This window comes from Capricornis sumatraensis, chromosome 3 (assembly GCF_032405125.1).
Source record: "Capricornis sumatraensis isolate serow.1 chromosome 3, serow.2, whole genome shotgun sequence".
Taxonomy (NCBI): Eukaryota; Metazoa; Chordata; class Mammalia; order Artiodactyla; family Bovidae; genus Capricornis; species Capricornis sumatraensis.
Window position 1 is genome coordinate 82,494,038 of NC_091071.1, and position 16,539 is coordinate 82,510,576.

A 16,539-nucleotide genomic window follows, 5' to 3' on the forward strand; every position below is an offset into this window, starting at 1 on the left:
GAATATGCTGTCTAGGTTGGTCATAACTTTTCTTCCAAGGAGTAAGTGTCTTTTAATTTCATGGTTGCAGTCACCATCTGCAGTGATTTTGGAGCTCCCAAAAATAAAATCTGACACTGTTTCCACGTTTCCCCATCTATTTCCCATGAAGTGATGGGACTGGATGCCATGATCTTCATTTTCTGAATGTTGAGCTTTAAGCCAACTTTTTCACTCTCCTCTTTCACTTTCATCAGAGGCTTTTTCATTCCTCTTCACTTTCTGCCATAAGGGTGGTGTCATCTGCATATCTGAGGTTATTGATATTTCTCCCAGCAATCTTGATTCCAGCTTGTGTTTCTTCCAGTCCAGCGTTTCTCATGATGTACTCTGCATAGAAGTTAAATAAGCAGGGTGACAATATACAGCCTTGACATACTCCTTTTCCTATTTGGAACCAGTCTGTTGTTCCATGTCCAGTTCTAACTGTTACTAACTGCATACAGATTTCCCAAGAGGCAGGTCAGGTGGTTTGGTATTCCTATCTCTTTCAGAATTTTCCACAGTTTTTTGTGATCCACACAGTCAAAGGCTTTGGCATAGTCAATAAGCAGAACTAGATGTTTTTCTGGAACTTTCTTGCTTTTTCCATGATCCAGTGGATGTTGGCAAAAAACAGGTAAAGTAAACAGGAACTTTCGAAGGTAAAAGCTAACCTCAGTTATTTCATATAATTAAACTATTTTATACAGATTTTTTTCTACAATGAAAAAATGAAGGTTTGACTAGAGAAGATAAATGTGAAAATTTGAACTTAGAAATTCAGATACATTAAATTTGATTTTATTTTAAATGCTAAGTAGGAAATAGCTAGTTTATTGTTATGAAGAAGTTATCATATTTGAACCTACCTGTTAAATTTTTATTATCCAGGAGACTCAGTATATATATGGAGGTGGGAGTTTTCTCCTTCACAAACAGCATCCTAATGGATATGTATGATGGTGTCATTAGTATCACTGACGTGAATATTTGCTTCAAAATTTATGCCAGCAGCTTTGGAAACTGCTATAAATACTCTAAAATAATAATGTTGGGAGTATTTATATATCATTTCCACTGGATCATTGAAAAAGCAAGAGCGTTTCAGAAAAAACATCTATTTCTGCTTTATTGTCTATGCCATAGCCTTTGACTTGTGGATCACAATAAACTGTGGAAAATTCTGAAAGAGATGGGAATACCAGACCACCTGACCTGCCTCTTGAGAAACCTGTATGCAGGTCAGGAAGCAACAGTTAGGACTGGACATGGAACAACAGACTGGTTCCAAATAGGAAAAGGAATACCTCAAGACTGTGTATTGTCACCCTGCTTATTTAACTTCTATGCAGAGTACATCATGAGAAACACTGGGCTGGAGGAAGCACAAGCTGGAATCAAGATTGCCAGGGGAAATATCAATCACCTCAGATATGCAGATGACACCACCCTAATGGCAGAAAGTGAAGAAGAACTAAAGGGCCTCTTGATGAACATGAAAGAGGAGAGTGAAAAAGTTGGCTTAAAGCTTAACATTCAAAAACTAAGATCATGGCATCTAGTCTCATCGCTTCATGGGGACTCTGCTGCTGCTGCTGCTGCCAAGTCACTTTAGTCGTGTCTGACTCTGTGCGACCCCATAGATAGCAGCCCACCAGGCTCCTCCATTCCCTAGGATTCTCCAGGCAAGAACACTGGAGTGGGTTGCCATGTCCTTCTCCAATGCATGAAAGTGAAGAGTGAAAGTGAAGTCACTCAGTCGTGTCCGACTGTTAGTGATCCCATGGACTGCAGCCTATCAGGCTCCTCCACCCATGGGATTTTCCAGGCAAGAGTACTGGAGTGGGTCGCCATTGCCTTCTCTGCTTGGGGACTATAGATAGATTGCAAATAGATGGGGAAACAGTAGAAATAGTGGCTGACTTTATTTTTCTGGGCTCCAAAATCACTGCAGCCATGTGATTGCAGCCATGAAATTAAAAGACGCTTACTCCTTGGAAGAAAAGTTATGACCAACCTAGACAACATATTAAAAAGCAGAGACATTACTTTGTCAACAAAGGCCCATTTAGTCAAGGCTGTGGTTTTTCCAGTGGTCATGTACAGATGTGAGAGTTGTACTATAAAGAAACCTGAGCACTGAAGAATTGATGCTTTTGAACTGTGGTGTTGGAGAAGACTCCTGAGAGTCCCTTGGACTGCAAGGAGATCCAGCCAGTCCATCTTAAAGATCAGTTATAGGTGTTCATTGGAAGGACTGATGTTGAAGCTGAAACTCCAATACTTTGGCTAGCTGATGTGAAGAGCTGTCTCATTTGAAAAAATCCTGATGCTGGGAAAGATTGAGGGCAGGAGGAGAAGGGGACAACAGAGGATGAGATGGCTGGATGGCATCACCAACTCAATGGACATGGGTTTGGGTGGACTCTGGGTGTTGGTGATGGACAGGGAGGCCTGGTGTGGTGCAGTTCATGGGGTCGCAAAGAGTCAGACACGACTGAGCGACTGAACTGAACTGATATATCATTTCTTATAAGCATGTTTTTCATTTTTATCTTACATGTAGCAAATAACGTCTTACAATTTGTGTAATTGTGGTAATTGGAAAAAGCTGATGAGATGTGAGGTTTCTAAAATCAATAGCAAATGAATGTGATCATTGTTCTCAGCATACTTGGTTTGAAATATCTCGTTTTAATGTTATCATTTCATATGTTTATGTGGTTTTAATGTCACTAAAATGACACCTAATTAATACATTTATGCAGTGTATAAAAATGCACTGAGTGCCACGAATTCTTCTGCTGCTATATTTTTTATAGCGATGTACACTGCTTAATGCGTGCTTTTATTTAAAAATCATTTTTGTAAATGTTAGCTATTTGCACTTTCTCTTTGAGGACAGCCACAATCTTACACCACAATTCACTATGAGAGATCATCAAAGCAATTAGCTTAGAAGTACTTCTCCATTTACCAAAGGATTTAAATTATTTTTGACAATTATGTGTAAGATTGCTCGTACATTATCTTAGGTTAAGTTCTGTAGAAGCAGTTCTGAGACAGGGATTGTAAGAATGAGTGGTTTGTTGGGGAAAGCTCTCAGGAAAAGGATGGTAAGGGAAGCAGAATGAAGGAGGGGAAGGTGTCTGTGCAGAAGATCTCAGTTGAAACAGATTACTGTTTGCTCTCACAGTGAAACTCCAGAGCACAAATGGCATCACAGAGTTGGTCTCATCTTGGGGCAAGTGGGCTGGTCTTCTGTGCCCCATGTCAGCCAATTATTGCTTGGGGTTGGCTCTCAAAGGTAGGTGAGAGAGTACCCTCCTGGGTGAGATTGTTCCCATTTGGCCCAGGACAATTCTCCAGAGGAGAAAGTTACATCCATGATTTATCAGCATCTTGATGATGGGAATTCTAGCTTGTCAAGGTGACTGCGCCTAGCATCAACAGCAGTCTTTATGTAGATAAATGACAATTTAAAAGAGAACTGGGACTTCCCTGGTAGTCCAGTGGCTAAGACTCCAGGTTCCCAAGGCAGGGGGCCTAGGTTCCATCTCTGGTCAAGGAACTAGATACCACACACATTGTTAAAGATCCCACATGCTGCAACAAAGACCAGAGATCCCGTGTGCCACAACTAAGACTTGGCGCAAATAAGTAAATTATAAAAAAAAAAAACAAAACAAAAACAGAACTTACTGGACCTAGGTTCTGTCTCTTCCTCCTCCCCAGCACATACACCCCTGCACATCCACATTTGTAATCAAATATAGATGGAAATTCAAACTGTATTCAAGTCCTTTTGATTAGAAAAATAGTTTAAAAGCATACATGAGGACTGGACTTTGGATCTGTTCCCTTTTCTGGTTGCTTGCCAAATAGAAATAAGGAATTTCTTTGGCTGCATGTGTGTGTGCTCAGTTGCATCCAACTCTTTGCGACCCCATGGACTCTAGCCTGCCAGGCTCCTCTATCTGTGGCATTTTCCAGGCAGGAGTACTGCAGTCGGTTGACATTTGCTGCTCCAGGGGAGCTTCATAATCCATGGATCAAAGCTACATCTCTTGTGTCTCCTGCATTGGCAAGTGGATTCTCTATCGCTGTGCCACCTGGGAATCCCTTTCTGTGGCTACGACTGCTGTTAAAATGCATTTATGTGGATCATGAACAAAATGAGTTCCTTGAGAGAGGACCTGAGATACTGTCCATGAAGACTTGAAAGTAAAAGTCACCCGGTCGTGTCCAACTCTTTGTGACCCCGTGAACTATAGAATCCATGAAATTCTCTAGGCCAGAATACCGGAGTGGGTAGCATTTCCCTTCTCCAGGGGATCTTCCCAACCCAGGGATCAAACCCAGGTCTCCTGCATTGCAGGCGGATTCTTTACCAGCTGAGCCACAAGGGAAGCCCAAGAATATTGGAGTGGGTAGCCTATCCCTTCTCCAGTGGATCTTCCCTACCCAGGAATTGAACCGAGGTCTCCTGCACTGCAGTTGGATTATTTACCAACTGAGCTATCCTGGAAGCTCAAGGGTGTTTTAAATGCCAAAAACACCCAGGCAAGCTTTTTACCAGGCTTAATACTCCTATTTGAAATTCTTTATTTGTGGACACCTTATTGTTGTCTATACATGCATAACTGATTCAGAGAGAACCCAAACACTCAATTTGTTTAATGAATGAAATCTTGAATTCTTTCTCTGCTATAGATTGTTATGTCATACAGAAGAACTGCAGACTTTGTTTCTTCCTAATGGAATATTTCCAACCCACTTTTTCTTCCTATTACAGAGCTGTTAGAGAAGGTATCTTCTTTGAAAAATAATTTTGTTTCTTTCTTACGACTTATCAGAATAACAGAATACCTTAAGAAACTGAGTAACTTGAATGAGGATGGTAAAATGTCAATTAATATCAATGATTTAAAGAGTTTTTATTGTTTTAAATCTTCAAATAGTTTACAAGGGCATAGAGGACATATTATAAAGATGCTTTAAATTGCAGTTAACTTTAAAGTAGACCATTGACATGGTAGAAATAAACAATAGTGAGTCTTCATCTTAGATCAAAGAAATATTTGTTGCTAATAATATTCACCCTGATTGCATCTGTATTTGATTATTCCAACTTACTAAATAAGAATAATGATATGCAAATAAACTCAATAATAAAGAGACATTAATTCAGTCTACAGTTCAAGCTGATCCTGTAGCCTTTTCACCCTGCATAGGGCTTTGCTAATACCTCCTGTAGAACACAAAGCCTAGGAAAGTTCTGAATTAAAAAAGGTATTTTGGAGCATGGTGGCCACGTTATTGGGAAGGTGACTTGTAGGGATCCTATGAAAAATGATTTCTTTATCACTTTGAAATCTAATTTCATTGGGTATCTTTTTACTACCAACATTTAGTCTTAGCGCCACAATGCAGGAAGTTGAGGGGAGAAAGTAAAAGATAATTTTAGACTTACTTTTAATATCAAACCTTCAGATGTCCCTTCCTCAAGCCTTAGTTTTCTTTACGTAGTTGTTTATTTGTCTACATTTGTATTTTCCTCCAGTCTAGAAATAGGAATTTTGTTGAATTAGCAAAATTCCTTTTTAATCTCTATGCTTAATAATTTATTTCCCAATGTTTGTTTATTTCATTCATTGTCATGATTTTAAAAATATTGTTATAGGAAAGATAGAATATCTTAAAAATATGACGTCTCATTGTCAAACTTCTTCAGATTAAGCCTGGAACTCATGGCAACATGAAATAATGAAATAACCCATTGTGTTAGAATTTTGAGCCTTTTATAGAGCAGACATTTTATTTGGCTAATGTATTTTTTTCCAGACTTCATTTTATGTAATCATTGTCGTTTTCCAACAGCTTAAACAGTTTGAGGTCCCTCAATCTCCTTTGATTGCTCAATAATCATAATATCATGTGATATTTTTCTTGCTTCCAGAAACTTCCAATTAAGTGATGAAGACCACTGGATTTACCAGGCTGTTTTGGATCAGTATCCTGGGGATCTCTGTGGCCGAAGGACTTTGTATCTGGACATGTTACAAAGATATCTTCCACACAAATCGAGGCATGATTTGGTGAGTGCTGGACCTTATATACTGCCAAGCTAAGTTGTTTTGGTGGTCAATAATTACTAAACTATACACACACACACACACACACACACACACACACACATCTTCCCTGGTGGCTCAGCAATAACTGAGAATCCCCTGCAATGCAGGAGACCAGTCTGCCATGTGGGAGATCTGAGTTTGATCCCTGGATCAGGAAGATCCCCTGCAGAAGGAAATGGCAAACCACTCCAGTATTCTTGCATGGGAAATCCCATGGACAGAGGAGCCTGGCGGGCTACAGTCCATAGGGTTGCATTAATTGGACATGACTTAACAACTAAACCACCACCATACACACACACACACACACGTACACACACACACACACACATATATACATATTTTAAAAAGTTATTTTTAATTGGAAGATAATAGCTTTACAATATTATATTGGTTTTTGCAATATATCAACATGAATCAGCTATGGATATACACATATGTTCCCTCCCTCTTGATCCTCCTACCTACCTCCCACCCCAAACCACCCCTCTAGGTTGTCACAGAGCAGCAGGTATATATATACTTTAAATGGTGCTCTAAAATTATTTGTTTCCTACACTCTAGAAAATAATAGGGTTATAGTATGAAATCTGTCATTATACAAGACAGTATGGTGCATGCCTATGCCAAAGCCTTTGACTGTGGATCACAACAAACTGTGAAAAATTCTTAAAGAAATGGAAATACCAGACCACCTTACCTGCCTCCTGAGAAACCTGTATGCTGGTCAAAAAGCAACAGTTAGAACTGGACATGAAACAACAGACTAGTTCAGAATTGGGAAAGGAATACATCAAGGCTGTATATTGTCACTCTGCTTATCTAACTTCTATGCAGAGTACATCATGTGAAATGCTGGACTGGATGAATCAAGATTGCTGGGAGAAATATCAACAACCTCAGATATGCAGATGATACTATCTTAATGGCAGAAATTGAAGAGGAACTAAAGAGCCTCTTGATGAGAGTGAAACAGGAGAGTAAAAAATGCTGACTTAAAACTCAACATTCAAAAAAAGCTAAGACCATGGCATCCAGTGCCATCACTTCATGGCAAATAGATGGAAAAAAATGAAAACAGTGACATATTTTATTTTCTTGGTCTCTAAAATCACTGTGGACAATGACTGCAGCCACAAAATTAAAAGATGCTTGCTCCTTGAAAGGAAAGCTATGACAAACCTAGACAATGTATTAAAAAGCAGAGACATCACTTTGCTGACAAAATCCCATCTAATTAAAGCTATTGTTTTTCCAATAGTTATGTATGGATGTGAGGTTTGGACCATAAAGAAGGCTGAGTGCCAAAGGAATTGATGCTTTTGAATTGCGGTTCTGAAGAAGATTCTTCAGAGTTCCTTGGACAGCAAAGGATCAAACCAGTCAATCCATAGGAAATCAACTATGAGTATTCATTGGAAGGACTGATGCTGCAACTGAAGCTCCAAGTTTGGCCACCTGATGCAAAGAGCCGACTCATTGGAAGACCCTGATGCTGGGAAAGATTGAGGGCAGTAGGAAAAGGGACAACAGAGGATGAGATGGTTGGATGGCATCACTGACTCAATGGACATTGAGTTTGAGCAAGCTTAGGGAGATGGTGAAGGACAGGGAAGCCTGGTGTGCTGCAGTCCATGGGGTCACAGAGTCGGATATGACTTAGCAACTGAACAACAACATGTTGCATAAAAAGATGGGAGACCCCTCTAGCAACATTTATTCTTCTGTGGCTTACTTACCCCAGAGAGCTTCACCACGGTCCTCTGGGTTGCTCTGCTTGTGTTTGACTTCTAGGTGTCTGCAAATTCACTGGCCCATCTCAGAGGTTCTTCCATTCCTTCAGTCTTGCCAAAAAATGGGTTGTTTGCCCCTCCATTCACACAGCCTGCCGCATCTCAATCCTTCTAGTCACGGGGAAGCCAAAACTTGCCTTGGTAGCTTGTGTCTCCCTACACCACAACTCCACTTGGTCCCCTCGATGGATCTGAACACAAATGCCCCACAGTCATAAATCAGACTCTTGTCTGAAGTTCCCCTGAGACAGGCCTGGGAAGTTATGGCTACATTCTTTACTGGACAAGACCGCAGAGACAAGGAAACAGAAGTTACCATGTCACCAATGAATTTTACAGTAATTCACTTTAAAACATATATGCAAACAAACATGTATGGCCTCTTACCTTTTAAATATTTTGGGCCATGCCATAAAATATTATCACATATTCTGTACTTTTGTAATTGTTTTAAATCAAGTAACAATACTTGAGGGAGGAGGATGGGAGGGAGTTTCAGCAGGGAGAGGATATATGTATACCTATGGCTGATTCATGTTGTGCTTTGACAGAAAACACAAAAATTCTGTAAAGTAATTATTCTTCAATGAAAAATAAACAAATTAAAGAAACAGTACTAACGTGTATAGAATTTATTTTATGTCAGTCATGTGTAAACTCCTGTAGTGCTCATAATACTGGATGAGAGAAGTATTATAATTTTCCTTACCTTTCAGGTGAAGAAACTGAAGCAAAGCCAATACAACTAGTATGACCAACCTCTCCCATCCCATTAATCCCCATTCAGTTATTTGTTTTCCTTCTGACCTTTACTTTATTGCAAATTGTTGTTATGCAAAAAATATGTTATATAATATTAATAACTCATTCTAGATTTTATACAAGTCTTAATTTATTAAATTGGAGCTTTCATTTTATTCTGTATTGATTCCATTTGTATCTGTGACCAGCTGTCTCTTTTAACTGTATAGATTTTTGTATTTGCCTACTGTTAATATGATAAAGATTTTTGCATTTACTTCTTACATTGGGATAATTAGTATGCATTTCTGTATGATGTGTACTTTTTTTCTTAGTGTTTGACAAGTTTTAAGCATAGTCTTGGCTTTGAGGACTAAAGCTAAGAACTTTATAGAATGGATTTTAGTAGCTGATATTTGATTTAAGTGAAGCCATAGCCTGTTTCATTATGTACTTAGTTCAGTTCAGTCGTTCAGTCGTGTCCAACTCTTTGCGACCCCATGGACTGCACCACGACAGGCCTCCCTATCCATCACCAACTCGTGGAGTTTACTCAAACTCATGTCCATTGAGTTGGTGATGCCATCCAACCATCTCATCCTCTGTCGTCCTCTTTTCCTCCCACCTTCAATCTTTCCCAGCATCAGGGTCTTTTCCAATGAGTCAGCTCTTCGCATCAGGTGGCCAAAGTATTGGAGTTTCAGCTTCAGCATCAATCCTTCCAATGAATATTCAGGACTGATTTCCTTTAGATGGACTGGTTTGATCTCTTTGCTGTCCAAGAATCTTCTCCAACACCACAGTTCAAAAGCATCAATTCGTTGGTGCTCCACTTTCTTTATAGTCCAACTGTCACATCCATACATGACTACTGGAGAAACCATAGCTTTGACTAGATGGACCTTTGTTGGCAAAGTAATGTCTCTGCTTTTTAATATACTGTCTAGGTTGGTCATAGCTTTTCTTCCTAGGAGCAAGCATCTTTCAATTTCATGGCTGCAGTCACCATCTGCAGTAATTTTTGAGCCCCCAAAAGTAAAGTTTCTCACTGTTTCCACTGTTTACCCATCTATTTGCCATGAAGTATGATCTTAGTTTTCTGAATGTTGAGCTTTAAGCCAGCTTTTTCACTCTACTCTTTCACTTTCATCAAGAGGCTCTTTAGTTCTTCTTCACTTTCTGCCATAAGGGTGGTGTCATCTGCATATTTGAGGTTATAGATATTTCTCCCGGCAGTCTTGATTCCAGCTTGTGCTTCTTCCAGCCCAGTGTTTCTCATAATGTACTCTGCATGTAAGTTAAATAAGCAAGGTGACGATATACAGCCTTCATGTACTCATTTCCCTATTTGGAACCAGTCTGTTGTTCCATGTCCGGTTCTAACTGTTGCTTCCTGACCTGCATACAGATTTCTAAAGAGGCACTTCAGGTGGTCTGGTACTCCCATCTCTTTCAGAATTTTCCACAGTTTGTTGTGATCTACACAGTCAAAGGCTTTGACATAGTCAATAAAGCAGAACTAGATGTTTTTCTGGAACTCTCTTGCTTTTTCAATGATCCAGCGGTTGTTGGCAATTTGATCTCTGGTTCCTCTGCCTTTTGTAAATCCAGCTTGAACATCAGGAAGTTCACGGTTCATGTATACTGTTGAAGCCTGGCTTAGAGAGTGTTGAGCTTTACTTTACTAGCGTGTGAGATGAATGCAATTGTGCAGTAGTTTGAGCATTCTTTGGCATTGCCTTTCTTTGGGATTGGAATGAAAACTGACCTTTTCCAGTCCTGTGGCCACTGCTGAGTTTTCCAAATTTGCTGGCATATTGAATGCAGCACTCTCCCAGCATCATCTTTTAAGATTTGAAATAGCTCAACTGGAATTCCATCACCTCCACTAGCTCTGTTTGTAGTGATGCTCCCTAAGGCCCATTTGACTTCGCATTCCAGGATGTCTGGCTCTAGGTGAGTGATCATACCATTGTTTACTTAATTAACCATACCTAAATTAAAATTTTTTTTTTAAGTAGGAGCCACCTTATCTTGTTTGTTAGGTTCTTTTCTCACATCACTTAGAGTTTAAATAATATATTAAATTCAGATATGTGGTCTATACTAGCAAAATGAAGAATTATTTAGGTCATCAATTCTTAATTTCAGGTGACATACCTTTATATAGGGGCCTCCCAGGTGGCACTAGTGGTAAAGAATCTGCCTGCCAACGCAGGATATGCAAGACACATGGGTTCAATCCCTGGGTCAGGAAGAACCCCTGAATAAGGGACTAGCAAGCCACTCCAGTATTCTTGCCTGTAAGTCCCATGGATGGGGGAGCCTGGCAGGCTACAGCCCATGGGGTCACAAAGAGTTGGACATGACTGAGCAACTGAGCTCTCATAGACACACACACACCTTTTTATAAGGAGTATTTCAGAATCACCTACAGAGGTTTTTCAAATTGCTCGGCTATCTCTCTTCTTCTTTCTCTGAAGACTCAGCTCTCCCAGAGTTGGTATTCACTGGCAGTAAGAACTACTGATACCCATGTAAGAATGTCATGCCCTTCAAGAGCATGGGGTGGGAAGAGCTACTGTCAGTGCTATAATTATTTTCAGTTTAGATGTTCTAGTATCTGATTGTTTCCCTAATCAATGGCAAACTGAGTTTTTAGAATTATTGTAGTGATTTTTAATGTTTATTAGCACATGTCTAACCAAAGCACCTGAAGTCGTTATTAATATAGCAAGACTGATTTAAAGATAGAGTATTTTTAAAATTATATGCAGGGGAAATCATGTTTTCTGCTCATAGATTCATTGCCATATAGAAGTAGAAGTTGTTCTAGGGCCATCTGGCCTGACTCCATCCTGTATGAAAACTTAAAAAGAATAAATGACTGGTCCTCAGTCACCAAGTAGCCATGGACCCAGAAATCTGGGACTGGTACCTGATCCTGATTGTTGTATTTACTATTAAGATATTCAGTCTTCACTTTTCAAAATCATTGATTTTAATTCATTTTATTCACTTTTCTAGCAATGACATAACACATAAGCTCAGTTTCATAATAAACATTTATCATCTGTTGTCTTTTCAGGTTGAACATGAGAAACATTGTGACCAGTATCGCTTTGCTAAGGAGCAGCGAAGAATCCTGATATTAAGTTGGAATAAGAATAGGAGAGACTTTATACAGAAGGCTGTGCTGACACTGGCCGAAGCCTGTGCAACTCATGAAATGGAAAGCATATTGGCTAAGGACAGGAAAAAGCAACAGGAAGTGTGTGCTGATCTGAAAGCCAAGGTGAGACGCTTTGCAGATGATGCTTCAGTATTTGCCTGAGTATTCATTTCAGAATTCACTTTTCCTGTTCATTCAATTCCAACCTAAAATTTCTCTAAAAAGCCTATTTTGAATAAAATTGTTAGTTTGAAGTATATGAAATTGCAATTGCTTTAAGTCAAAACATTGTGAACAATCAACAGTTTCATATAGTTCAACCTGAAGTCGAACAGGAGGTGAGTATTAAAGTTCTGATTGTGGATATCCAATACCAACAACGAATGCTATACATCAGCATGAGGTACGGGATGAAAATACAGTGTAATTATAGAGTAAATGTCTGATACTTGTTCAGACTCACGAACCTCTCATTCACTTTAAAGATTTTTTTTTTTAAAAAAAGGATCCAGTTACGAAGAGGAGGGAGGATTTGTGAAGAGATACGTTGGGGAGAGCTTGATGGGCTGTGTGAGCTCTCAACAAAGTGAGATGGGGAGCAGATTGGGTTTTCCTCCTGCCCAGACCCAGCGAGGAACCTCCAGGATGGCTTGAAGAGTTGAGTGGGTAACCCTTGTAGTGGAATCTTGGGGACTGGTGTCTGAGGCTCGCAGGGAAGTACAGACAGCACAAAATCGGGAAGTACAGAGAAACTGCCTTAATGGCAGAACTGCAAACAAGAGTGGTTGCTGTGTTGGGAGTAATTGCACCCCTCAAATGGATCACGGGTGCATGAGTCCCAGAGGCCCCAGGTGGATTTGGCCTCCCTAGGAGTGTTGGAAGGGCTGTCAATCATAAATTGTATCATGTTTTAAACTCCTGAGTAAGGAAAATTATGATTGGGGGTGACACTGAATCCTCACAGCTAATGTGAGATGAATTTTTGTGTGGGTAAATCTGTCCCTAATGTGACCTGCCTACTTTGCAGGATGCCTGGGAGTTGTGATGTGCCAATCCCCCTTATACTTAAAGAGTAGAATGGCCTGACCCAATCAGCTGAGACAGGACAAGGAGTTGACTAATCCTTTGCTGTTGAAGTCTGGGTGGGGAACTGTTCGGACCTCACAGAATTGCTGAAAATACTATTAACCATGAAACTGTTGAACCAGGAGTTAGTGACCTTAGGCAGTTCTCTGAAACTTACTTCTGTAACTGCAGTATAATGCCAACTACTTGTTTGTGCTTGAGAAATAAAGATGCATGCAACACACACACACACACACACACACACACTTGTATTGAGGTACAGCATACACACAGTAAAGTGCACAGATCTTAATATATTGATAAATGACATAGTAGGAGGACATTACAACATTTTATTCTCTTGAAAGAAAAAATAAGCTGGTAGATGTTACATTAGAGCAATTAATAGCATATAAAAACAAATGTCTTGGACTTCCCTGGTGGTCCAGTGGCTAAGAATCTGCCTGCCAATTCAGGGGACATGAGTTCAATCCCTGGTGCAGGAAGATTCTGCGTGCCTCAGAGCAACTAAGCTCATGTTCCACAACTACCGACCCTATACAACTAGGGAAGTCTGCAAGCTCTAGGGCTCTGGAGGCGCACCTAATGAGTCTGTGTGCTGCAGCTACTGAAGCCCTTCACCTGGAGCCTGCGCTTCACCGTAAGAGAAGCCCCCGCAATGAGAAGCCCATGCCTGGCAACTAGAGAGTGGTCTTTGCTCCCACAACCAGAGAAAAGCCCGCACAGCAACAAAGACCCAGCACAGCCATAATAAATAAATTAAAAAATGAACAAATAAATGTCTCATTTGAAAACATTAGAGGAAAAATTTCTCTTCTGCAGTTTTTTAAACAAAAAGATATTTCTTTTGACATTGCATAAACTTAGGACCTAAAAGCAATAGAATTTACATGAAGCTTCCAAGGTGGCTCAGATGGTAAAGAATCTGCCTGCAGTTTGGAAGACCCAGGTTTGATCCCTGGGTCAGGAAGATGCCCTAGAGAATAGAATGGCTACCCACTCCAGTATTCTTGCCCAGGAAACCCCATGGACAGAGGAACCTGGTGGGCTACAGCTCATGGAGTCACAGAGTTGGACATGACTGACACACACACACACAAAGCCCAATCTACCATGGGCTACAGAGCTAATGTCTCTCCAGGGATCTTCCTGACCCAGGAATCAAACCAGGGTCTCCTGCATTGCAGGTAGATTCTTTCCCATATGAGCTACAAGGAAGCCCGTCCCCCACCAATATATACTAGCCCCAATCCATGACTACCATTCCGAATTCATCGAATCATTCAAGATTAGTTTTGCTTATTGGTGAATTTCATATGAGTCAAATCATACAGTATATAGTCTTTGATACTTCTTTCATGCATCATATCTGTGAGTTCCATCCTTGTTGCATGTCATAATCATCTGGGTAATATTTTGTGCATATGCATATACCACAGTTTCTTTGTGTTTTCTCCTGTTGATGGACATTTGATTTGCTTCCAGCTTTTCATGTTATGATAATGGTGCTATGAACATCCTTGATCTTGACTTATGGTGGTCATAGGCTCTTGTAACTCTTGGATAATTACCTCAGAGTGGAATTGCTGAATCATAAGGCTCATGTTAAATACTTCCAAATAGTTTTCCAAAGTGGTTATACAAATTTATGACCAGTTTCAGTTAATCCACATTCTTGCCAATGCTGGTATTGCCAAATCTTTAACTTCAGCTAATCTGATGACTGTGTAGTGGGACTTCATTATGATTTTCATTTGCATTTAGAATAAAGATGTTGAGCAGCTTTTCTTATGCATATTGGCAATTTGAATATCCTCTTTTGTGAAACACCCACTTAGGTCCTTTGCCCATTTTTCTATTCCATTGTCTGCTCTTTTTCTTACTCATTTGTATGTTCTTTATATGTTCTGTAGGCAAATTCCATTTTTTCCTCCCAATCTGTAACTTGTCTCTTCACACTCTTAATGTTGTTTTTTGATGAACAATTTAATTGCAATGAAATTGTTTTCTTTTAATTTTAAATATCTTTGAGATATAAGTTATATGTGGTTAAAATCATCCTTTTGGGGAACTTCCCTGGGGCCTCAGACAGTAAAGAATCTGCCCACAATGTGGGAGACCTGGATTTGATCCCTATGTCAAGAAGGAAATGGCAACCCACTCTAGTATTTTTGCCTGGAGAATTCCCATGGACAGAGGAGCCTGGCAGACTACAGTCCATGGGGTTGCAGAGTCGGACACAACTGGATGACTATCACAGAAAATCACCCTTTTTAGTGTAAAGCTCTATGAGTTTCAACAAATGCTGGATGTGTAACCACCCCCACAGTCAGGATATAGAACTGTTTTATCACTTTCAACAGTCCTTCATGCCTCTTTGAAGTCCACACCTCACCCACCTTCAGCCTTTGGCCACTATTGATCTGTCTCTATTGTTGGGCCTATTCTAGAATGTCATATATCTATAACCAAATAGTATGACATGTGCTCTTTTGAGTCTGTCTTTTTTTCCTGAGCATAATGCCTTTGAGATCTAGCCATGATAGTGTAAATGCCAACAGTTCGGTCGTTTTGGTTGCTGTAATATTCCTTGATATGGGTTTATTACACTTTGTCCACTCGCCAGTTGTCGACAGTTTTTGGCAATTAGTGTCACTTTGCTTATGGTGGAAGTAGGCTTCAGACTTTCCTTGTGAGTCTGAGCCCAAGAGAGTGTCTTGCCACTCTCGCACCTTCCCCAGTGCAGATTCTTACTAACATTTGCTAGCCTGCTTGGGGAAGAGGCTTTCTGCTTCCTTGGTTCAGCCTCAGTATCAGGCAGGACCTATGTTCCTGGATATTGGGGCCAGAACCTATTCAGTGACTATGCCCTCCTCCCCAGGGCAGATGAACTTCAAGTTCGCCTCAGGTCTTGCTGGTTCCTGTGAGGGAGAAAGCTTCCTGTTTCTTCCTCAGGAGAGAAGGATTTCTTTTCCCCCTTTCCCTAGCCTCAAAGGGTCTACACTTGCACCCTGAGGGTTTGCAGCTCCGCCTCCCTCCCCACCCACAGTGCCTTTTGTTCATTAGGGCTTTGTTCCTCTCTGGCTGGTTTGTATGACCACAGGAGTCTTCCTCTGCTGCTTTCCCCGACCGGGATCTTTCTTAGGAACACTCTATGAGATTTGTAAAGAAAAGCTTGTGAACGGGTGTAAATTCCCCTTGCATCTGTAGCTTCCATATGGCAGAAGCTCAGACTGCCACAGCAGCAAATTGTTAAAATGAAACTATGGAATCATCACAAAATTTTACCTGCAATTTTTTTATCCCTTCTAAAATGGCCTTGACTTTCCCAGGGGCTCCGCCTCAGGCAAGTAGCTCCCGAATTGCCTATCTTGTTGGAGGCATCTACCTTTCTTTAAATATCAGGCTAGTTTATTGTCCTATGACGTCTTCTCTCTGTTAGATTCAAGAAAAATTTTGATGTTGTAGGCTATCCAGCTTTTTCTTGTGGTTAAAGTTGGAGTGACATTCTTTTCTGGTTTCTGGAAGGTCCTATTGCAATACAGTTTATCAGTCTTTTAAATGCTATATTTAAGAAATCATTGGCTAG

At 40.2% G+C, this 16,539-nt stretch overlaps 1 protein-coding gene and 1 non-coding gene across 2 annotated transcripts in view; both read left to right on the top strand.

The window, feature by feature from the left end:
- The window catches only part of CCDC148 (coiled-coil domain containing 148), a 204,332-nt gene that overhangs the window by 21,740 nt on the left and 166,053 nt on the right, over positions 1–16,539 (top strand). The window contains 2 exon segments of the mRNA XM_068969477.1: positions 5,981–6,119; positions 11,781–11,987. Of these exon segments, the coding sequence (XP_068825578.1) occupies positions 5,981–6,119; positions 11,781–11,987 (346 nt within the window).
- Positions 12,770–12,917, top strand: LOC138077343 (U12 minor spliceosomal RNA). The gene has a single exon (XR_011144784.1). It is a non-coding gene; the product is annotated as a U12 minor spliceosomal RNA (small nuclear RNA).